This window comes from Equus przewalskii, chromosome 1, assembly GCF_037783145.1.
Source record: "Equus przewalskii isolate Varuska chromosome 1, EquPr2, whole genome shotgun sequence".
NCBI classification, from domain to species: Eukaryota; Metazoa; Chordata; class Mammalia; order Perissodactyla; family Equidae; genus Equus; species Equus przewalskii.
In genome coordinates, this window is record NC_091831.1 from 29,859,790 (window position 1) to 29,882,736 (window position 22,947).

The window sequence follows — 22,947 nt, forward strand, 5'->3', positions numbered from 1 at the left end:
ACAGGATGCCGAAGCAAGAGATGAAGCCAAGGCCTGCCTAGATGGAGACCCTAACAGGAGACCCTTTGATAAACCTGGGCCTGACTGGGCTATCCCTGCAGTACCCAGGTAATTGAGGAATAAACCCCCCAATGCAGAAGGAGTCAACAGGGCAACATGTCTATCTCCAACCTGATGCTAGGGCAAGGGGACGAATCTCCCTTGAGAATTTGTAAACCACGAGTTGGCTCTTGTGCAGGACTGTGGGCTGAAGTCACACTAACTGTAGGGTTCAAAACCCCTTAGTAGAGAATTTAATTTAAATTGGCAATGCCTGCAGGTGACAGGCAGAAGCTTTCACAATTCAACTTAGGAGAGCTCAGGTTCAACTTGTCCATAGATAAAATGCTAAGGAGAGTGAGCAGCTTACAGTAAAAATTGAAAAGGCATACAAGGAAACAAAGCACCATGAACAAGTAGCAGCAGAATCCTCATAGCGAAACCAAAACTGTAACCAGGGAACCATACATTAAAATCTCAATGAGATACCAACTCATACTTAGCAGATTGACCAAAGTGTTTTAAATTGGCATTACCAGATTGGCATTACCTAGTATATGCATGTGAACCCGTACGTATCCCCTATTCCGACATTTATATCCTAAAGCAACTCATACGTATATCTCAGGAGTTATAAACCAGAATGTTCACAGCAGTATTGTTCATAATAGGGAAAAAAACCCTCTAGAAATAATCCTACTGCTGACCAACATGAAAATGGATACACTGGTGTATTCACACACTGCCAGACTCCAGAGCAGTGAGAATGAACTGACATCACTACGTGCATCAACATGGATGAGTGTCAAAAAATAGTAATGAACAAAAATCATAGAAGAATCCATGCAGTGAGTCAGGCCATTTACGTAACTTTAAAAATGTACACATTGTTTAAGGATACATACAAAGTGGTAAAACTAAAATGAGAAGCAAGGAGATATGATCAGGAAATTCAGGGTAGTGGTTCTCTCTTGGGGGGTGGGTAGCAAGGGGCTCTGATCAAACTGGGATCCTCAGGGGGTCCGATGTAGCTGGTTATACTCCTTCCCTAACCCGGGTAGTGGGTACATGGGTGTTCGCTGATGATCCTTCTTTAAAATGTATATTTTACACACACTTCTGTGTGTATGATATACTCCACAAAAAAGTAAAATTAAATGACGAATGATCCTTCTAGTCCTTCCCTAACCCATGGGACCTGCTGTCAGAATGAGGTGCTGTTCGTATGTTCAATGCCAGCTTCTTTGGCCATAAGATAAAAGGGGCCGGAGTTTTTCAGTAGTTCTTCAGGGCTGCCATACTCTACAATCCTCCCGTTATCTAGGACCATTATCCTGAAACACGGAAGAAAGAAAGGTCTTAGACAGCAGCATCTCAAATCTTGGCATTTATAAGAAAAACCAGGTCTACTTAGTATACATAGTATATTCACTCATCCAAGGCTACAAAGCAGGGAGAATGAATGAACCGTGGCTGTCTGCATCAACACGGGTGGATTTCAGACGTAATGTTGAACAAGAGAATCAAGTAGGAGGAGAATATATGCAGTCTGAGTTTATTTACATAAGTGCTTTCTTTTTTTCAAAGACACATTATTTAAGGGAGCCTATCCTTTCTAAATGGTTTCTAAGATTACTGATGTTACCCTCATTTTGACTGTAATATAGCAGGGTTGGAAGGAACAGAAAGCTGCTGTTTACGGGGGCAGCAGCTGAGACCCAGCTTAGTTGGGAAGGTCTGTGGTCAACACCTGCTGCTCATGGCTTGGGCCTCCACCTCCCCATACTCGGTTAATAGTTACAGTTTCCAATTTACCCTCCAGACAGTTCCCTTAAGCCTGCTGGCTTTCATTAGCTTAATGTATAATTTTGGGCAAATTACTTGAAATCTCTAGGCCTTCATTTCTTCATCAGTAAAATGATGGTGGTTAAACCTTCTGCTGTAAGGTATCTCATGGCTGATGCTATTACTGTTGACCAAGGGTTAGGCCTTGTCCATCAAGCTCTGCCACCACCCTCCACTTACTTGTCACTGTCCATGATGGTGTGCAGCCTGTGGGCAATGGTGATGGCCGTGCAGTGGGAGAACTCATTTTGGATGGTCGTCTGGATGAGTTGATCTGTCTCTAGATCCACGGCAGCAGTGGCCTCATCCATGATCAGAATCTTGGATTTCCGAAGCAGAGCCCTGGCCAGGCACAGTAGCTGCCTCTGCCCTGTGCTGCAGCCAATGGAAGAAAGCAAGCATTAGCCCCTAAGGACCAAGGAATAACCCGGGCTGCGGGTGGGGGGAGTCAGTTTTCATGTTCCAGATCAGACTCTCAAACCCCACTCCTAAATTCCACCAGAATGCTTCAGCTTCATCCAATACCTGTTCATTGTTGCCATGGGCAGTGTTTTCCAAACTTTCCCAATTAATTAGACGACCTACCACAGGTACTTAATTTAAACATTTGTATTTCTGGGCCCCACCCTACTCACTCAGAATAGGGAGGAGCCTAGGAACATGTATTTTTAATAGGCACTCCAGGCAATTTTCAGGTTTAACAAGTTTGGAAAACACTAGCCCAGAAATAGTGCTTTGCATTTGGCTACAGTGATATCCCAGCACATGAACAACAATTCCAAAATAAAATGGATGCCACCAATTTCATGTCAGCAGTATTTGACTTGACACCGTTAATATAGGGTGACACCGCACCAGAATGCCCCAGTGGCATTTCTCAGTGGCCTTAGCAAATCTATCCATTATTTTAATGTGTAATTCTAGACTCAAGGCTAATTATTTGTTCAAGGACTTCTGCTTTGATTAGAAAGAGTTATCTAATGAACACGATGTCTTGGTGTGAGATGCAATGTACGTGGAATTCGAATAAGCTTGTTAAATGCAAATCGCTTTAATTTGCTAAAAGCCAGTAATGAAGGCTGGACCTCTTACTTGTATAAAGAAGCTTTGGGAAATGATGTGGAGGAAATATTCAGGAATTCACTAATTACTCTTTCCTGCTGTGGCCATTAAGGAACATATTAAACAGGGGGTAGCCAGACTAAAGTTCTGTAATTCTCTGTAAGAAAATTTCTGCAGGAGATGAGAAGTCACCCAAGATGAACTTCTGGTTTTTCTCTGTAATATAAGAGGGGAGACACAGCAAAACTATTTACTTAACTTGTACCAAACTCCTGCCTGGTTCAGCTGGGCCTCACAGTAACAGGCTGCGGCTGAGGCACCAGTTGGGCTCTCAGCTGCTGACTCTCTCTCCAAGCTGACTGATCTCCAGTCTCTGACCGCTCATCAGATTAAGCTTCAACACCCCAAACCAGGTCTGAAATCAAGGCATCAGGAATGCCATTTAAGTGTCTCCACTTGTGGACAGAGAAGGAGGGTGTGACTTTTGTTCTTACAAACCAGAAGTGTTAAGGCCCCCGTCACATCCTGCCAGAGGATCCCACGTGGCCCCACATGTCTGCAGCATTTTACTGCACAGCATTTACTTGCACAAGGTCTCTCTTCTCCATTATGCTGTAAGTGCTAGGAGGTCTGGGTTGTGTCCATGTCATCTCTCTTTGTATCTCCAGTGCCTGGCATATAGTAAGTGCTCAATACATGTTTGATGACTGAATGTTTGGTCTTTTCCACAGGCCTAAAGACCTACTTAACTTTTGCTACTGCCTAGATCTGTTGCTGAGGGAAAACAAACATGATGGTGTTCTATATGGAGGCTTACAAGTGTTCCTCAGGGCTACCCACTGAAGAATCACCTGGGCCCCTGATTCAAATGGCCTGGAGTGCAGCCTGGGCATTGGGATTTTTTTTTTAAGTTTCCTAAGTGATTCTAGGTGTGGCCTAGTTAAGAATCAGTACTCTAGGTAGTGTTTCTCAAGCTGTAATATGCACACAAATCACCTGGGAATCTTGCTAAACTGCAGATTCTGATTAGTAGGTCTAGAGCCTGTGATTCTGCATTTCTAACAAGCTCCCAGGTGAAGCCAGAGCTGCTGGCCCGTTAGTTGAGCTACTGAGCCTCCTTTCTTTTCTGAGAGTCATCTGCTAACGGTCCATGCTCTACCCCCCACTCTGAAGGCACCTGGGACTCAAGCAAGAACTACCCCTGAGCAGCAGGCTTTGGCTGATGGCTGACTTCACCATCTGGAGGGAGAAACCTGGTTGTCATAGGCAAAATGCCAGGTCAACTTATTAACCGAGAGGCAGACACATAGGGAAGGCCGGAAGTGTGAAGTGTCGACATACATAGACGAGCTTTGGAAAGGTAAAAGGAACTGTGAAGCCAAGAGAGTCTTTGTGCTGATTTAAGGTGTTTCAGGAGCCCCAGGCCTCTGAGGACACACCGTCCCCACTGTCCACATGCCCCTTAGGCCAGTGCTGCTCAAACTAGGATGCCCATCACAACCCCCTGGGGATCCTCTGGAACTTCCGTATCCAGTCTGCACCTCATACCAATTGAATCAGACTCTCTGGGCTTGGACTAGGCATCGGGATTGTTTTCATCCTGGTAGCAGTCCACAGCTGAGTTGAGAATGTCCACGCTGGCAGGATGTGTAAGCTCACATTGTGTCATGTCTCGTGAGGGTGCCTTTACTAACAAAGGTTTTCAAGAGTTTTGATGCACATTCACATCTACTTTATCATGTCATCTTCACAACGGGCTCATTTTACACATTAGGAATTAGACCTAGAGAGTGAAAATTCTTTTTTTTTTTTTTTGCAGAAGATTAGCCCTGAGCTAACATCTGCCACCAATCCTCCTCTTTTTGCTGAGGAAGACTGGCCCTGAGCTAACATCCATGCCCATCTTCCATCTACTTTATATGTGGGACACCTGCCACAGCATGGCTTGACAAGCGGTGTCATGTCTGTACCCGGGATCCGAACCGGCAAACCTGGGCTGCTAAAGTGGAACGTGTGCACTTAACTGCTGTGCCACCAGGCTGGCCCCTGGAGAGTGAAAATTCTATAATGCCAGGTACCACCTGTAGCACAAGGAACAAAGGAGTGGCTCCCCCTTACCTCCTCTCACTGCCTGTGGGGAAAGTGGATTATGAAACATTACCTGAGGTTGTCACCAGCTTCTGCCACTTCATAAGACAGCCCAAGTGGCAGGCCAGCCACAAAGGATTTGAGGTGAGCCAGCTCCAGGGCCTTCCAAACCTCCTCATCTGAGTAGTTGTTGAAAGGGTCTAGATTCATCCTCAGGGTCCCAGAGAACAGGATGGGATCCTGCAAGACGAGGGACAAGGGGGCTACTGGGGCTAATGACAGGAAAGGGACTAGCAGTTCTTTGTGGCCAGGAGAAAGCAGGTAGGACTGGCCTGAGATAGAAAGCCAGTTAGTGGTCAAGTTTTTGTAAGGCTTCCCCATTGAAGGCTTAGAGTGGCTGCCAGCCGGGGAGCCAAGCACAGGATGAAGAGTTTTTGGCTTTTTTGTTTTTCATTCTGAGATTCATTTATGGATTTCCAAATTTGCCTCGGCATCTCTTAAGAAGCTGAGAGGCATGTCCCACAACCCCAAATATGGTGTAGAGGTGGAGAGATCAGTGGCAGGCAGATGGGGATAGTACAGTCGCAAGAGAAGAATTTATTAAGCTTTTGAAGAGGCTGGAGAAAAGAGTATATCAAACTGAGCAAATGTCAGACAAACCAAAACCATCGGCAGAGACTTGGCTGCAGCTAGCAATGGTTCTAATGAGGACCCACACACCACCCTGAGAGTGGAGGGGCCTCCGGGGCAGTCCTTGTTTGGTAGGTTCCGGAGAGGAAGCCAAAGGGAAGCCTTTCTTGCTGATGCACTAAGCTTTCTGCTTGCTGGCAGAAACCTGCAGCAAATTCCCTCCCCTATCTTTTAACCATATCAAATGGGGAGTATAAAGCTTAATGGTTTCAAGCTTCAGTGGCAAAACTGCTAACGCTGATTGCAAAGGTCTTGAGAACCCTGATGGTCTACAGAAATGCTAACTAATCATCTGCTCTATTTGACTTCTGTTGTGTTGCTGCCACCTACTGGTTAGACACTGGCAGTCACACAGGCATATTACAAAAAGCTGCAAAACTTATTCTTGTAAGTTCTGGAAACAATGTGTCTTAAGGAACTAGCTTAGGTATCCTGGGTAGACTACAGAAATGAGACTGCTAATTGAATATACATCAAGAAGCACATGCACATTTCCTGCAAAACAGGCTGTCCTCTGCTGCGTGTGAGAGAGTAAGTTCTACAGCTCACCTGGGGGATAATGGTCAGTTTCTCTCGGAGGTCGTGGAGCCCAATGGAAGCAATATCTACCCCGTCAATGATGATCTGGCCACCTGCAGCCTCTAGGATTCTGAAGAGGCTGTTTGTCAGGGATGACTTCCCAGCTCCCGTCCTGCCCACCACACCGATCTGTAAATACAGTTCCTTTGCACGTTAGTTCACCAGGTAATTCTTGGGGAAAAAAATGTAGCCTGGGGCATTCATAGCCACACAGGTGGAAAGAGACAGTGGTTGGCTATTTCATCTCTAAGATGTGAAACTGATTTGGTAAGAAAAAATTGCCCAAATGTCAGAAAAAGATGACCTTCCCATCCTACCTCCTAAATAGTCACTTGCTGAGAACTGCAGTGACACATCAGCAGCTGTTGTTGTTATAATTATTACTGGAAATCATAGATTTTTAAAAACCCTTGTTTAGAAGTGAGGAGAAGTGAAGGAACGGACCTGCCATTAGCTGAGAACCAGACCCGGACCTGGACCTCGGCAGCTTTACCTACACTTGTTTGGGTCCCACATTAGACCCACATCCTCAGAGGGCAAGAACACCATAGGAGGGTGCAGAACTTTGCAGACGAGAAGGAGAACCAGGCCATTCTCTCTGCAGGGACAACCTCCACACTGCTCTTCTCAGCAGTTCCTTCCCCAGGCCTGGTGCTTCCTAACTTCCTCTCCACATGCCCTGGCCCTTACAGGAAAGGAGCCACCATCAGCCACAGAAGAGGATGCCACAGGGAGGCAGGGAAGGACTGAGCAGGAAGCCCTACAGCCCCACCAAGTCTGAGCTCTTGATATCCTGCCCTCTGGTGGTGGCCCTGTGTCCCTACACCTCCCCAGGGCGGAGAAAGTGCCCTGACCCTCTCCTGCTTCCCTAATAATGAAAGCCCAGAGTCCAGCTGCTCCCCATCTCTGCGTCCAACTGTGCTCCGATCACAAGGACTCATATCCAGGCCTTTCTTCAGCTCCACCTACCTTCTCCGTGCTCTTAATGTCACAAGTGATCCCTTTCAGTACCAGATCCAGCTCAGGCCGGTACCGCACTTCGTAGTTGCTAAACTGGATCTCCCCTTTGCTAGGCCAACCTGCCGGAGGCTTCTTATCAGTCACCCAGGGTGCCTGGCAAGGAGACAGGAGAAGAAGTGCTTCACATGGTGGCAACTCACTGAACAGTCCCCATGGGACTCCTGTCACAGAAGAAGGGCAACAATGTCCCAGCCACCTGTGGGCATCTGCGTTGAATAGACTGAAATAGACTTTCAGAAGGTTCTTACCTTATTCAATTAAAGAAACGCTATCCCACAAGGTTGCTCTATGGATCTCCAGAATGAAGCCACCATTTAACCTGGCACATTCCAAGCCCTGACTTCCACCAAACCACTTCCTAGTCTAAGTTTCAAGAAATTGGGTCCTTTGACTTCGAGCAAGGGGAACATGAGGAGAACCTTTATGATCCCATGTGCATCCTCTAGACAAAGTGAAGATGTTCTCTTGAAGGAGTCACATAGTTTGCTTTTTTTGCCTTGCCCCTGGGTTCCTCTAATTCCTCCTTACCTCATTTTCCACATTTATATACTCATCTATTCGCTCAACAGCCACAATGTTGGTCTCTGTTTCTGATGTCATCCTCACCAGCCAGTTCAGGGTTTGTGTGATCTACAGAATAACCAGAAGACTAAAGATCATCTCAGGCTCAGAAACCAACTCAACCAATCAAACCACAAGTCAATCCAGTGCCTATTTTGTACCCAGCGCTATGCTGAGCTCCACAAGCAAGCAAGGAAAAGTATAAGTGACAATCCTCACCTCTTTGGGGGAGGAAATGAGACCAGTGCACTGAATGGCTGAAGAACAATTAAGTGTTCAACTGTGTGCTGCTAAACATGAAAGGCGATATGAGCTTGGAGTGGCCTGGGGCTAAAGCTGTGGTTGGAGAGGCGGGAGTTGGTGGAGTGGGGCCAGAACTTGGCTCTCCTGCCTGTAAGCCTAGTGTCTGTGGAGAAGATATGGGGTGGCATTCTTCAAATGGGAAAAGCATAAGAAAAGACACAGCGTGGGAGAAGGCCTTCCAAAAAGCTGCCTCCTCTCTCTGCTCTCAATTAACAACAGCTTGATTGAGAACCCAGCCCTCAAGGTAGGACATCCACATGAACCCTTGTCCTCCTTTATCCCAATGAACTCCAGATACCTTCCTGCCATTACAAAAATACAGTCATGCATCACTTAACAATGGGGATACGTTCTGAGAAATGTGTCATTAAGTGATTTCGTCATTGTGTGAACATCATAGAGTATACTCACACAAACCCAGATGATATAGCCTACTACACACCTACACTATATGGTACTAATCTTATCGGACCACCATCATCTATGTGGTCCGTCATTGACCAAAACACTGCTATGTAGCAGGTGACTGTACATCTAAGTAGCAGTAAGAAGGTTGTCATGATCTGGGCCAGTCTAGAATCTGGGGAATCCGTGGATTACTCTGATGCAAGCTTCTTTCAGGCAAAGACTTGGACCTGGCACATAGGCACAGGGAATTTTTGTTGAGCACATGGCAGTTACAGAGACGGTGAGCATAGGATCGTGGGCACTATGACTAACCACTTTATGTAGGTTGAACCTTATGTAGTTGTTGATATTTGAATGTTTTTGTTTTGGTTCAATCTAGTAATTCTCCAACTCTTTGCCCCATCTGTCCCAGGTTAATAAACCTAGAAGTGAGGCGATGAAGGGCCAGTGGCACAGGGAACCCATTGACTCTGGTGAACAACAGAATCCTTTAGGGTGCCTCACCATGATTGCCTTCAGCCTTATTAACTCCTACTGAAGACAGCACCTTATAGAGCTTGCTGATAGTTATGTAAATCTCCAATATATTAGTTTGAAAGATACCATGAAGGATGGTCAAACGACTCATTATGTGAGTGTGATTTATTAAACATTTACTGTAGTGCCAGCCCGTGTCTTAGGTGCTAGGAAATAATGTCCAACATTAATCCCCTAGTCATGCTGGGGATGCATTATATAGTTTTATTGGACTCTATGTTGTTTATTAGAGTTAGCTCCAATTATTCTGTGATCTAAGAAAAAGAAACATAAGAGAAGTTATTTGTTCACAAGACCTTTTGGTTTCTGATATAATGGAAAAGAAACTCATTTATTCTCTCTTTTGACTAGAATCAAGCAAAGAGGCAAAGAGACAGGGAACTATTAGGTCGAATCATATGAAACTGCTTTCTTAACTCCCAAGGGCAACAAAATTTATGTCCATTTTTCCAGATGATGCTGGTACCTACTTAGAAATGGTAAGGAGTGTGTCCATGGTTGTACAATTAGTAAGAGAGGGAGCCAGGGTTTGAACCTCAGTTTCCCCTCATCCCTTTGGATCTAGAAAGAATCAAGAGCATGGACTCCATGGCATACTCTAGATTCATTTTAGGAATAAGTGCATTAATGTAACCAAACTCCCAATCTTCAGACTCACATTGAGTGCATTGGACAGAACAAAGCCCACAGTGTCCCCGGTTAGGGTATCTCTATAAACAACCATCAGCAAGGCTGAAAAGAAGACGATCAGGTTCCCAATCAGCTCCAGACGAACTGCAAGCCACCTGCAGGGCAACAGAATCAGAGAGAGAGAGGTGTCACTGATCTCCATTTGCTTATCTTAATCAGCAACCTCAGTGTTCATAGAACATTCTCAGAGGGCTTGAGTTGGTATGGCTGTGCTCTTAGGAGGTGCCTCAAATTACCACGTGTTCCTAAAATCTTGGATTGAATTTTTTGGAAAATAAATTGCATTTTAAAGGTACTAGAGGAGTTTGCTAAACCAAGAGAATCCTATGGTGCAATGTCTCCCAAACTTGCCAAATCAAAGGAATCATCTGGGGCAATTCTTAAAAATGCACAAATTCATGCAAAAAATTCCTAGACTCTTCCCCAGGAGATTCTGATTCAAAGGGACTAGAATTGGGTTCAGGAACCTGCATTTCTAACAAACATTCCAAGTGATTTCTTTTGACTAAGCAGGGGAAGCAATGCCATAGAGAATCCAAATGTAAGGGTAGAAAGTAAGCACCACAGTAAGGTTCAGTGTACCCTGTCTGATTTCATGATTTTAAAAAGGTGGAGAACCTAGAAGTTAGGGGAAATTAGGTATGAGTTGATCACAGGGAGATATATCGGGGCTTCCTAGAGAACTGAATGATTTATAGAAAGACATAGTTTATAAAAATTGACTTTCCCAAATAAAATGCATTCAGATGTTTGCATCAACAATTCTAGCACGTATCCAAACAGATATGAAACATATTTTACAACGGACATACAATAGGATTTACTTATATGCCTGTTCCCTTCTTGGAAAGTGCCTAAGAAATAAAATATCTTTACGATCAAATTTCTGATCTCTCCACATTCCAAATAACACTGAGCATCATGAGCCTACCCTTAACACCTTAAGACAATGTGGAGGCCACTAAAGACTTTCCCTTCCTGAAAAAGACCTTCCTTCTTAGAGGACATACCACTTCTTGCCAGGGTCCAATGATGCTGGAGAAATGAAGAATGCTCATCCTACTCAGGGATTCACCTTACAGGATGTGAACTTTCCATTTCTGTCATCATTGGTTTTACCTAAAAATTCCCAACTCTTTTCCCTCCAACCTCTGCTCTATCACCACCCTACGAAGAGTGTCCTGCCTATAGAGAATCTCATGTCCACTCTCGGGGAAGCAGAGAATGTCCAGTTCACCCGGCACTTGTTTAGTACCTGGGTTACAAAATGCTGACAGATGTCATTTAACTTCCACCATAACCTTGTGAAATAGTTGTGTTCTAGCAATTGTGAAAACAAAGAAAATGAGACTTTCCTTAGAGAGGTCAAGACAATTTACTCAGCACAGTAAATGGCAGAGCAGGCACTGGGACCCAGTCTCTGACTCCAAAGCTCATGCATTCTTCTCTTACATACATGACGAGCGTGTTTGGCCAGAGTGATTTTCACATCACTGTCATGCCTGCCTTCCTATAGCTAACGTCAAACATGCAGAATCCCAAAGCACAAATTTGGGTAAATATCCAGCAGCAGCCTCACCTGTTGGCAGTAATCCAGGAAAAGACACATTTCTGGTTAGTGTCAATCCCCACTTCACTGTGTTTTAGAAATCGGTGCTGGTGCTCAAAGGCGCGGATGACAGACAAACCTGACACGGTCTCACTGAAGTGAGAGTAGATTGGGGACCTGGTGACAGAGTCCAGACGTCTCAGCTGGCGGGACGTAGCCACATAAAATATCTGGTCCCCAAAAGTAAAGAGTCTGTTAGTAACACAATCGTCTCACACATGCCGTACCTCCTCCTTTGTGGCCATGACCCAACGTTCTTCACCTTGATGGCCACAGACCACATCTGTGGGCTGTGGAGACAGAAGCCTCCAGTCCCACTTCTGGCTAAAGGAATGATGAGAGAGGAAGAGGATGGTGGGAATATCTGGGGTTGGTGGGGAACAGAGGAGGATGAAAGTGAGGAGACTATACCACAGCCTTAGAGGTTTGAATTTCCAAACCATTTGAGGAGCTTGGTCAGCCTGATCCATATTCTCCCCAAGAATCTCCATATACTGTCCAAATGACAGTTTTTGTTGTAGTTAGAAAAAGGGCCTCCAAAGGATTTTGTAAATGCAGCTGGGACCCCAGGTGTGTGAAAAGTGGAGATGGGCAGGAAATGGCCAGAGAAAAGTATGCTGAGGTTTGGATAAAAATTGAATAGAGTCCGGTAAGTTACCAAAACTGTGCCACGATGGTGTGTGAAGGTAAAGATAGTTCTGGAGGTGTGTGAAATGTTGAAGGTCTAAGAACCAGACCTGGATGTAATAGAGAGTGCAGGCCAACTTTCTGAGACATGAGGCCTGAAGGGTGAGGTTCAGTGGAATGGGTTAGTGGTGCTAATAGATTCTGTGAGGATTTGGTGAAACCAGGGAAGAGCTGGGCATTTGAGAGTTGGAGTTCAAAATGTTATACCTGGAAGTTTCCTCAAATATCCTGCTTCTTATTTGTTGGTTTGTTATTAACAGTCAAAAGGTTGTTACCGAGAGGACAGTGAACCTGAGGAACTCAACACAAACACCAGGGGGTGTCACCTTACCACAGGCCATAAGCCTGCCTTGATTGTAAAGTCTTCAGAATTGTTTTCCCAAGGTGAACAGTTCATCCTAAAGGTAACTGGTGGGACAAGAGTTCTCTCCACAGCTTCCCTGCCCTCATTAATTTATACTACAAGCATGGAGTCCCTTCACTTGCTCCAGTTTTTCTGTGAAGCTTGGCTCTCAAGCTACCTATTCCCTCGAGAGTACATTGGAATTGAGCGTAAGCCATCCACAGACAATCCAGTGAAACTAGAACTGCCATGAAGTGAAAAGAGATCTAACTCCTGCCAGAGATGTCTCCAAGCAAATAAGACTAAGTCAACCCACAAAGCGGCCACAGCACAACTCTTCTAGCAGCAACCAATGACCTAACCATTGTGAGGGGTCTTATAGAGCTTCAAGACTTTGTCCAGAGCCAACCTTAAATTAGTCTTGGATCCAAACATAAATTTGCCCCACTTAAGCTTATCAGGGGCAACCGTTAATGTGAGATTTGCTGTGAACCACACACTAATTGGTGCTGACACTTCAACTTCAGACTGTGGCCTTTGGGCTCCTCAGTATATTAATGTATGATTAAATGACAAAGATGCTGGAGAGGAGCAAGTACTAGCAATAAACAAAAGGGAAGATTTTCAGGAAGGAGCCAGGGCTTTTATAAGTGGAGAGGAAAGGAGACCTAGCCATTTCCAAACCTACCTGAACAGCCACGTAAACGATGCCAAGAGGAATAATGATGACAACGAAGATTGGAGTGGCCATGCAGATCATGACAAGGACGCTGATTATCCCCAGGAAGCATAAAATCCAGCTGCGCAAGGACATGGGGAGGGTGTCATCCACTGTGGAAATATCCTAGGAACACATAATTAGGAGAGGTGGTGTACTCATGAATTCCTACGACATTTTACATATTCCCAATTCCAGGAGGGAATTTGTTTAATTCTGGGTTCCCAGTGACTCCTTCATTTAATTGTTTCCTGATATTCATTTGCAATGGACTGCTCTGTTCACCCCAATAACCAATCTCATTTCTGTAGTTTCTTCATCTTTCTAAATCTCTCTAAACAGATATGGCATTCATCCTTTACCTTTTTTAATAGACTTGGCAAAAGTTTTCACTCTTCTCAGTGAAATTCTCATTTGTCGAATTTATTAAACCATTCATAACCACTGCAAGCTAATAGAGCCTTACAGGTAAGTCCTCCTACAAAGGAGCCAATTCAATTATTCTAACTTTACGCAGGTCCTAATTCCTTTGGGTACCTAGAACAGAACCTGGCACAAAACAAGCATTCAATAAACATTTGTTTGGAGGCTCCAGTCAACAAGCTCTGTCACCCATCCTTGACTGAAGAACCATCCCCCACCTGGGAGGTTGTTGCCTCTAATAAGCGTAGACCATCAAGGGGAGAGGGAGGTGGAGATTGAATGTGATCCCTGCCTGGCCAGTGTTCTAACCAAGGAACCCAGAGGTGACGGACAGGTCTTACTGCCATACTGCCTTCATGTCATGTTGAATAAAGGACTAAATGAGCAAATGAATAGATAGATGGATGGTTTAGTACACCCAGGAAGCCTGGCTTATATTTTGGGTTCCCTTGCCTATATTTCTTAGATTATGTCAATTCTAGGATTAGTACTACGTGAATACCAAGGTGAGTTCCAATTATCTCTGGAATGTCCCAAACTAGGTAAGGGATAATTGTTTCCCAAGAGAGCCCTGAAGAGTGGATGACTCCTGAGTCTAATGTACTCTTTCCAAAGTCACATCAGAATGCAAAAAACTGTATTAAGAAATCCTCACCAGCTATCAATTATATACAAATTACTTTTGATCCTTACCTGGTACAGATTCTCCATATTTCTTTCCTACACTCCCTCTGTCATCTCCTCTTAAGAGCTCAGCCATCAGTTCTAGAGAACCCTAGATCAAACTGTCCTTTATAGGCCTGAGCCACCTCCCCCACAACACTCACTATTTAATTAATGACAGTTTCCTTTTTCACGCAAAAGCAGTTAGCTAAATATGACTGTTGCTTATGCAACTCAGAGTAAGATCTCTGTGTTCTCTTTTTCAGAAGATTAATTATATATATCACCACATCAGAAAGGAGTGTGCAATCTCTGCAAAATTCCTGTGAGAACTCTCCTCATGCAAAATTGCGTGCTTTTTTAGGCTTTATTAAAGAGGAGATAGGGGCTGGCCCAGTGGCGCAGCGGTTAAGTTTGCACATTCCGCTTCTCTGGGGCTCAGGCTTCGCTGGTTCAGATCCCAAGTGAGGACATGGCACCGCTTGGCAAAAGCCATGCTGTGGTAGGCATCCCACGTATAAAGTAGAGAAAGATGGGCATGGAGGTTAGCTCAGGGCCAGTCTTCCTCAGCAAAAAGAGGAGGATTGGTAGTAGTTAGCTCAGGGCTAATCTTCCTCAAAAAAAAAAGAGGAGAGAGCCCCTTGAAGTTGTTTCCAATAACATCATGCCCACTATTTTTGTCCCAGAGGAAGGTGATAAATGGGGATAAGTCTCTTGCCCACTTTTGAAGCAGTCACTGTGTCCCCAGAGCCTGGCTGTGGGCTGTGAGCTAGCCTTTCTGTGTCTGCTCCAAGACCAAAACAAATAAGGGTCCAGAGATACTCAGTCATTTTTAAAAATGTGCTCCCTCCTCTACAAACAGAGGACTGAAAACTGTACTGATGATAGTTGAATACTACTCCAAATTGCCCAGTTTCTTCCTTTGTTCCTGAAATTTCCATCTCAAATGCATTAAGAATCAGTGAATTCGGTCTGGCCCCATGGCAGAGAGCCATCTATGATCTTAACATTTATTGAGCATCCCAATGCCTAGCACAGTCCTTGGCTCATAGAAGGTACTCAATAAATGTGGTTGAATGAATGAATGAATGATTGCTAAGGGTTCTAGGATCTGCAGCAGATGGAGACTATGTTTTAGAACCTCATTAAAATCACAGATGGCTCTCTTCCATAATCCAGACCTAATTTACTTATTCTTAAAGCATCGAAGATGGAAGTTTGAGGAATGGAGGCAGAGACTATGCAAAGGGTTATCCTGCTATCCCTTTTATTCACTGTCACAGCCAGTGATAGTGCTTTTACTTGTGTTTTTCCCACTGCAGAATAATCCTTCTCATCCTGCTTCTACCGCCACCCACCCACCCCTATCCCCACCATCTCCCTGGCTAACTTCTATGACTTAATTCAAGTCTCACCTTTTCTGACATTTCCCACCATTAGTCACCCAGACTGAGCTAGTCCCTCTTTTCTCTGTCACTCTTTTGTATTCCCAGAACACCATTGTACACATCATTGTTATTGGTTTTACCATATTCTAGCATCATCCTTTATTTCCTTGGCTGTCTCCCTCACTAGATGGTGAGCTACTTAAAGGGCCAGAGCTGTTCATCCCTTTATCCCCAGGATCCTCAGGACCTCACACAAGGTACTCAAAAAACATTTGAATGCTGAGTGGACGAAAGAACTGGAACTGCACAAAGTTGCCTAGGGGGCCATGAGAATACTTTCCCTGTGAGAAATAGAAAGATCTTCAGCATATAAATACATCTTACAGCCCTTGTGATACTTACGCCAGCAAACCTGTTCACAATCCGGCCTATGGGTGTTGTGTCAAAAAAACTCATGGGTGCTCGAAGGATATTGTTCAGCAGTTGCTTGTGAAGGATGTTTGATGCATGGGTGGTACCATAGACAGTCCAGATATTTGCTATTAACACAAATACACCTAGAAATGGAAACAGTTTAGTCAGCACCATGCACAGAGATCCCTGAAGAGTTGTGCCAAGGGCACAATGGCAAATTTTTTCTTGAGTCCAGGCAAAGTTCATGGACCAGACAGACTTTGTAAGAGATTGCTGTCATAGCCATCAGACATACCTTGTGCTAATCCCAGAGCTCCATAGACGCCAACTCTCAAGTCCCTCTGAGAGGCTGGATAGTTGGTGGCATTGAAGTTTTTAGAGTCATTGGTCCAAGCACTGAGCCAGAGGTTGGATCCAACAAAAGCCACAGAATTTAATATATAGGCCAAGATGATGAAGGCTATTGAACACCATCCTATTGCTCCAAGGTATTTCAGGTAGATGGAGAATTTCACCTGCAAAACCCCCACCTCAACATTAGTAGAATTCTTAATGGCTTTTGGTAAGGAATTACCTAGAATACCAATCACAATGGGGAGTGAAGTCCCCTGGAAATGTGGATAGCAGATAGCAAAATCTGGTAGTCTATGGTCACCATTTTGGCACTGCACCAGGATAATAATCAATGCTAAAATACAATGCAGGGTAAATAACCATCAGATTATTAATAAGCTTCTAGAAGATATAAAAGTGGGACAGATGGGATTATACTGCAGACCTCGGAATTTGTTTTATTAATTTGGATTTAAGTTATCTGAAATTTAAGACCTTGGCTTTAAGTTTTATTAATTTGAATTGTGTGCTCTGAGATTGATATATTAGCGTTCTCTGGCTCCCAGAATTGCATCCCAAAGCAGTTTTGTTGTTTTCTCTACATATCAGAATGGAATCACTCAGCGGTATGAAGATATTCACAGGAAACATGTCATTCTTCATGGAACTACAATTTGAGAGAAAGCCCAGAGCCTCCACTAACATTTCAATGGTGAATTTAAAGATTTGCAAAGCACGTACAACAAATTCCTCCTGTAGGTATGCATTCAAGTTCTCAAACTTTAAAATGTTCAGATCCCAAGCCTTATCTCACTTCTAATGGTGCTTTTTATTGTGGTGCTCACCTTTCCAGTTTGTATGAATTCCTTCTTAATTAGTTTTTGTCCTTTCACTACTTCTTCCTCTTCCTTCATGTTATTCATATTCCGAGTCTTCAAGGAGTTTTTTAGGGACTTCAGATGCCTGCTACTGGACCTAGAACTGAGAGATTGAGAGGCAGAAAGCTTTCCTGAGCATGTAGATGCATCCTGAGGTGCTTTCTACAAGTAAATGTCACACTCATTCCACTTGCATCAAAGAGAATTTTGGAGCAGATGGCCATGGGGAAACACACCACTCCAACCGTCCTCCCCATACAAGGAAACAAAGGAAGAGCTGGGAGTGTCCATGGTGTACACTCCCTCAGGAAAAGCCCACAGAGAAAAAAAGAGAATGATCAAGTGGAAATACGGAAGTGATGAGGGCTGCTAGCTGAATAGGTGACCAACCTGCGGCTAAGTGTTCGACGAAGGCTGTTTTCTCTTTTTGTGGTCAAGGAGGCCACTTCCTCAGGGATTTCCTCCACAGTGGGCATCAGCCCATAGTCATCTTCTTCTTCACTGTCCTCATTGACTAGGAGACACAACAAAAGTTAGGGAGATGGCGCAGAGCTCTCACAGCCCTGTGAACAAGGAGAAGTCTTTTCTGATCTTGCTGGCCTCAGCAAGAGATCTCAGATGTACACACAGGCTGGAATCTTCTACTCCAGAAATACTACTTAATAGTACATCTCATTGAGAAATACCAGAATAAAGGAGAAATGAGGTAAAATTCCACTGGAAGAGAAAATGGTCAAGAAGGAGAAAAATATTCCCAGAAGCTTCTAGGTTCCTTTAGAGCAGGAAAGAACTTTTAAGGGTTATACTATACAAATAGAAGACTCATAATTCCCAGAACTGATTACAGAGGTGAGTGTAAATTAAAAATTCTCTTCTTGAAATTCAGATAATTTGACAAACTTTTATGAATTTAAAGCATTTTAAAAACATACCCTGAAAATAAAATAAAATAAAATGTAAAACATAGCCTGGGCATCAGTGGGAATGGTAGAGTTAGGACCTCTGGAAATTGGTACCTCCATAAAAGCAATGAGAATACTGGCAAAAAATTGTTAAAATCAACTTTTTCATTACTCTGAAATAAACCAAAGCCTTGCAACAATCCAAGAAGCATTTATTTAAGGAAAATGGCTAAATCTCAGTAAGAACAGTAAGCTTTATGATAATTTAATTTACCTTATTCCCATCCCACTCTCCTCTGATCTGCTGGAGCCTAGAAAACCAACAACCTCACAATCATGGTAACCACAAAACCCAGCAGCTTAGCAGCTGCTGGAGGGAACAGAGTGGGTTTGGAACTCCCCCAAAAGCCTCATCCCTGGAAAATTGTCATTATCTGACCCGTCTGGCAGTTCCCTGGAAAACCTCATTCCTAGGGCTTGTCTTTATTGGACCTGACTTGCAGCTAGCTCAAACAGTCAGCAGCAACTGTTTAACATCACAGCTGCCTGAGCTGGTGGTAACAGTTGGGGCAAATAAGAAGCTGACCAAAACTTAAAAGGAAATGCTGGGGAATAAGACATCCATAGGGAGTTTTCATATCTTCAATATATTCCTAGCAATCTAGAATGTCATACACATGTGTAGGGCTATGCAAATCCCCAAGAAAGACTTGAGAAGGCCCTATTCTCTTACCACTGGCTAACCTTCAGGCTCTGTGCAAACAAGAAACAAAGGCTAAGGCAGAATGGTAAGCTGCCTGCTGCAGTGTTGAAGACATGTCCACCCCCTCCCCACACACAGAGCCACTCAGCAAAGGCTGAGTGACTTATTGGTTTTAAGGACGTAAGGAAATCTCTGCCTAGTCATTAGCTGATCACTAGGCCAACCAAGCAGAGACTTCAGTGGCCACATGTGACAAAGAATACAGACTTAACAGAATTAGTTTAGGAAACTAAACAGGAGGAACAGCAAACCCTGGTGGAGGAGGGAGGGGAGAGAAATCTTATTTCCAGAGTTGTTATATTATTCAAAATGATCATTTTTCAACAAAAAAATATGAGATATACAAAGAAGCAGGAAAGTAGGGGATCACACATGGGAAAAAAGCAGTCAACAGAAACTATACCTGAGGAAGCACAGACATTGGACTCACTGGACAGAACTTTAAATCAGGTATTATAAACATGTCCAAAGAGCAAAATGAAACCACGTCTAAAGATCTAAAGAAAAGTATGAGAATGTGTTCTCTCCAAATAGAGAACATCAGTAAAGATAGAGAAATCGTTTAAAAAGAAGAAAATAGAAATTCTAGAGTTGAAAAGTATATGTAAAATGAAAAATTCATTAGAAAGGCTCAACAGCAGATTTGCTAAAGAGATTAGGCATGTGACTTGATCCAATTAACCATCTCAGCAGAAATGCTGCCAGCTTGGACTGCAGGGGACGGACATGGGATGAAATGAAGGAACACTGTCAGACTTCTGGGATTCTACAGGCAGGAAATGGGTCAATAGAGCCATCCAGCCATGAACATGTGATACCCTTCAAGAAAGGCGAAAAATCGCCCTGAAGGCAATAAGGGGTTGGCTGCTCCTCAGTTTCAGAGGGTGAGACCACTGCCCAGGGCTGGATGGGATGGGACCACCACTCCAGTGAGCCAGGGGAAGAGAGCATCAAGCCAAAGAGGATTATTAACAAACCTTAAAATCTACTGGAATTTGCCCTGCTTGGTTTTGGACTCACTTGGGATTTGTGATCCCTTTTTTCCTTTTGATTTTTCCCTTTTGGAATGGGAATGTCTATCCTATGACTGTCTCACTACTGTATTTTAGAAGCAGATAACTTATCTGGTTTTACAGGTTCACAGATGGAGAGGAATTTTGCCCCAGAACTCCAAGTCTCACCCACAACTGACTTGGGTGAGTTAGGTGATGAAACTCGGGACTTTAAATTGACATTTAGATGAGATTTTGAACTTAGAGTTGATACTGGAATGATTAAGAATTTGGAGGATGTTGGATGGGGTGAATGCATTTGCATGTGGGAAGGACATGAATTTTGGGGTGTCAGAGGACAGATGTTATAGATTGAATTGTATCCCCCCAAGATTCATATCTTGAAAACCTAATCCCCACTACCTCAGAATGTGACTTCATTTGGAACTAGGGTCATGGCAGATGTAATTAGTTAAGCTAAGATGGAGTCAGACTGAAGTGCAATAGGCCCCTAATTCAATATGTCTGATGTCCTCATAAAAAGGGGAAATTTGGACACAGAAATGCACACAAGGGAGAACACCATGTGAAGATGAAGGCAGAGACTGATGTGTCTACAAGCCAAGAATGCAAAAGATTGCCAGCAAACCACCAGAAGCTAGGAGAAAGTTCTGGAACAGATCCTTCCCTGTCGCCTTCAAAGGAACCAATCCTATCGACACCTTGATTTTGGATTTCTGGCCTCCAGAATTGTGAGACAATAAATTTCTGCTGTTTAAGCCACCCACTTTGTAGTGCTTTGCTTAAGCAGCTAATTAGGAATCCAACGCACAGAGCCAATATCAATCCCGGTCACCTTGCCCTCCTGCCTTTCCCTTCACTCTGCCGCCTCCTGATCTGTACCTCGAGTCCCAGAGCCAACACAACAGCATGCCAGACACTGGGGCTTACGTAACTGCTCAGAAATGACCTGTGAATGTTTACCAGAACAAGGGCTTAAAGAGTTGTTTTTCAAACTGTCCTTTGTACATAAAAGACAAGATTCTTCAAAGGGGCTCCCCACCCATGGGAGTTTATAGCAGAGTCCAGAAACTCAATTCAGAAACAAAATCAGTCCAGACAAATCAGGATAAAATGCTTAGAATTAGCATAAGAAAATTGTCCCAGTCACAATGATGTGGCTGGCGGAGCAGTAACTCAGGGGGATCCAGCATCAGTCTCTGCGACTCTGTCCTTTGCTTGGGACCTTCACTCCCTGGGCAGGTGATTTTTGTTTTCTCCAGGCCAGTCACTGGGGTAAATAAAGGCTGATGGAAAGCTCTGACTCCTTCCTTTCTGGGGTTCCTGGTACCCCTGCCCCACTCTCCTGGGCTGGCTCCCAATCCCTGTTGCCCACACTGTCCTGTTCTTTGTTCTCGTCCTGTCCCTCCAACACTTACAGTTTAGGCTTTTCTTTCCCTCTCTTGTGCTCCCCAGGGCAGTTTTAAACCATCACATGTCCTGACCTCAAGGCGTAAACGTGCCCCCACTTTGCAGGCTCTGTGGCTACTCTCTCTTCTGACTTCTGAAATGCCCCTGAACACTCCAGATCTTGCTTTCTCAGTCCTGCTACCTGAAGCATATACCCAGAACTATACACAGGACTACTGTTGGCAGGTTCTTGGGAAGAACCCCAGGGGACAGGACTCCACTGCTGACTGGAGCTAATCAGTGACCCCAATGGTGGGGATATCAGCTATTCTGTGGTATACTGTAAGACTATGCAACTGCCATGATTTTTTCTGGTTCAAAACACCCATCGGTTTTTGGTGTATTAATCAAGATCCTTTTGGTAGGGCTTATCAAGAATTTAGCAGCACATTATTAGTATCAGCCTATGAAGCTGTCCAGGAAGCGGTTTTAATGCATTTGGGGTAGGTGGGGTAGGATCTGAGACTTGAGTCAAAAGAAGCAGGGCATCCATAAAGGGAAGCCCCTTGTGCCACTCTTGTTTCTTCCACAGGGTTAGTCACCCAAACCTCCAGTCATACCTTCCTAAAGAGTGCCCTTCAACTGCTTGTCAGAGACCAGATGAGCAGGATGAGCTTCAGTTTGGCTCAAGCATAGAGTTCTGTCTACGTTTCTTTACAGAGACACAAACATGGAAAGAACAGATTGTGGATCTTTGGGTAATTCACTTCCAAATCTAGTTTACTGGATAATGAACAGGTCAGGAGGTACATAGTGGTTTTCCACTCCTACCCCTTCCCATACCCAAATTCTATCCTGTTCCAATCCCCCTTACATACCTGTGACCTCTCCTTCAGGATCCGTCTGCTTGACAAACGTCTTCAGATTCTCAGCAAACACTCCTTTCTTGGCCAGCAGAGTGCTGTAGGGTCCCTTCTCCAAGATGGTGCCATTCCCCACAACCACAATCTCATCCATTTGGGGAAGAAAGTGAATGCTATGTGTAACCAAGAGTCGAGTCTGTAAAAATAACAGTAAATTGTGTTGACTACCCTATGTCCACCACCTTCCTTGGTTTACTTTAAAAAAGGAAAAACAGATGCTTCAACTCACTGTAGGGCTTTGCTCAAAGTGTGGTTCTGACCACTTGAGTCTTTTACTTCCTCTTTCCTTCCAAGCACCTCATGCTAAAACCTGACCCTAGGTGTAAGTTGAGACTCCTGTCATCGTGGATATATTCACAGTTATTTTCCTGTAGTGACAATGAGGCTTGCCCTACACACATTCTCCTCCAGCTTCCTGGGTACACAAGAGTTGGACTTAGGAATGTCACTTGAGATCAAGACCTATCAATATAACTGATGTATACAAAACTAACTAAATAACTAGTTAACTAACTGCCCCTTTCACTAACCAGCTAATCAACTAAACTAATAAGAAGTGCCCAGATTCTTTCAGTATGTTAGGGCAAGAAACTTTGTCTTTGGCCCAGGCCATCCCTGGTATGGGAGACTTAGCATCCCTTGTATTCTTGTCTATTTATGAACCACATTAACTATTGCA

General features: G+C 44.0%; 1 protein-coding gene across 3 annotated transcripts in view; it reads right to left on the reverse strand.

Annotated features, from left to right (window-relative positions):
* Positions 1-887: 887 nt before the first annotated feature.
* Positions 888-22,947, reverse strand: part of ABCC2 (ATP binding cassette subfamily C member 2) — a 57,469-nt gene continuing 35,409 nt past the window's right edge. For all 3 annotated transcript variants that reach the window (XM_070559452.1, XM_070559446.1, XM_070559443.1), the window contains 14 exons: positions 22,224-22,404; positions 17,669-17,792; positions 17,246-17,381; positions 16,363-16,582; positions 16,056-16,210; positions 13,150-13,305; positions 11,402-11,601; positions 9,791-9,917; positions 7,852-7,953; positions 7,273-7,416; positions 6,274-6,432; positions 5,108-5,274; positions 2,065-2,259; positions 888-1,373 (listed from right to left, as the gene is read on the reverse strand). In XM_070559452.1, the coding sequence (XP_070415553.1) occupies positions 1,244-1,373; positions 2,065-2,259; positions 5,108-5,274; positions 6,274-6,432; positions 7,273-7,416; positions 7,852-7,953; positions 9,791-9,917; positions 11,402-11,601; positions 13,150-13,305; positions 16,056-16,210; positions 16,363-16,582; positions 17,246-17,381; positions 17,669-17,792; positions 22,224-22,404 (2,196 nt within the window). In that variant the 3' untranslated portion in view covers positions 888-1,243. The remainder of the gene's footprint in view (positions 1,374-2,064; positions 2,260-5,107; positions 5,275-6,273; positions 6,433-7,272; positions 7,417-7,851; positions 7,954-9,790; positions 9,918-11,401; positions 11,602-13,149; positions 13,306-16,055; positions 16,211-16,362; positions 16,583-17,245; positions 17,382-17,668; positions 17,793-22,223; positions 22,405-22,947) is intronic.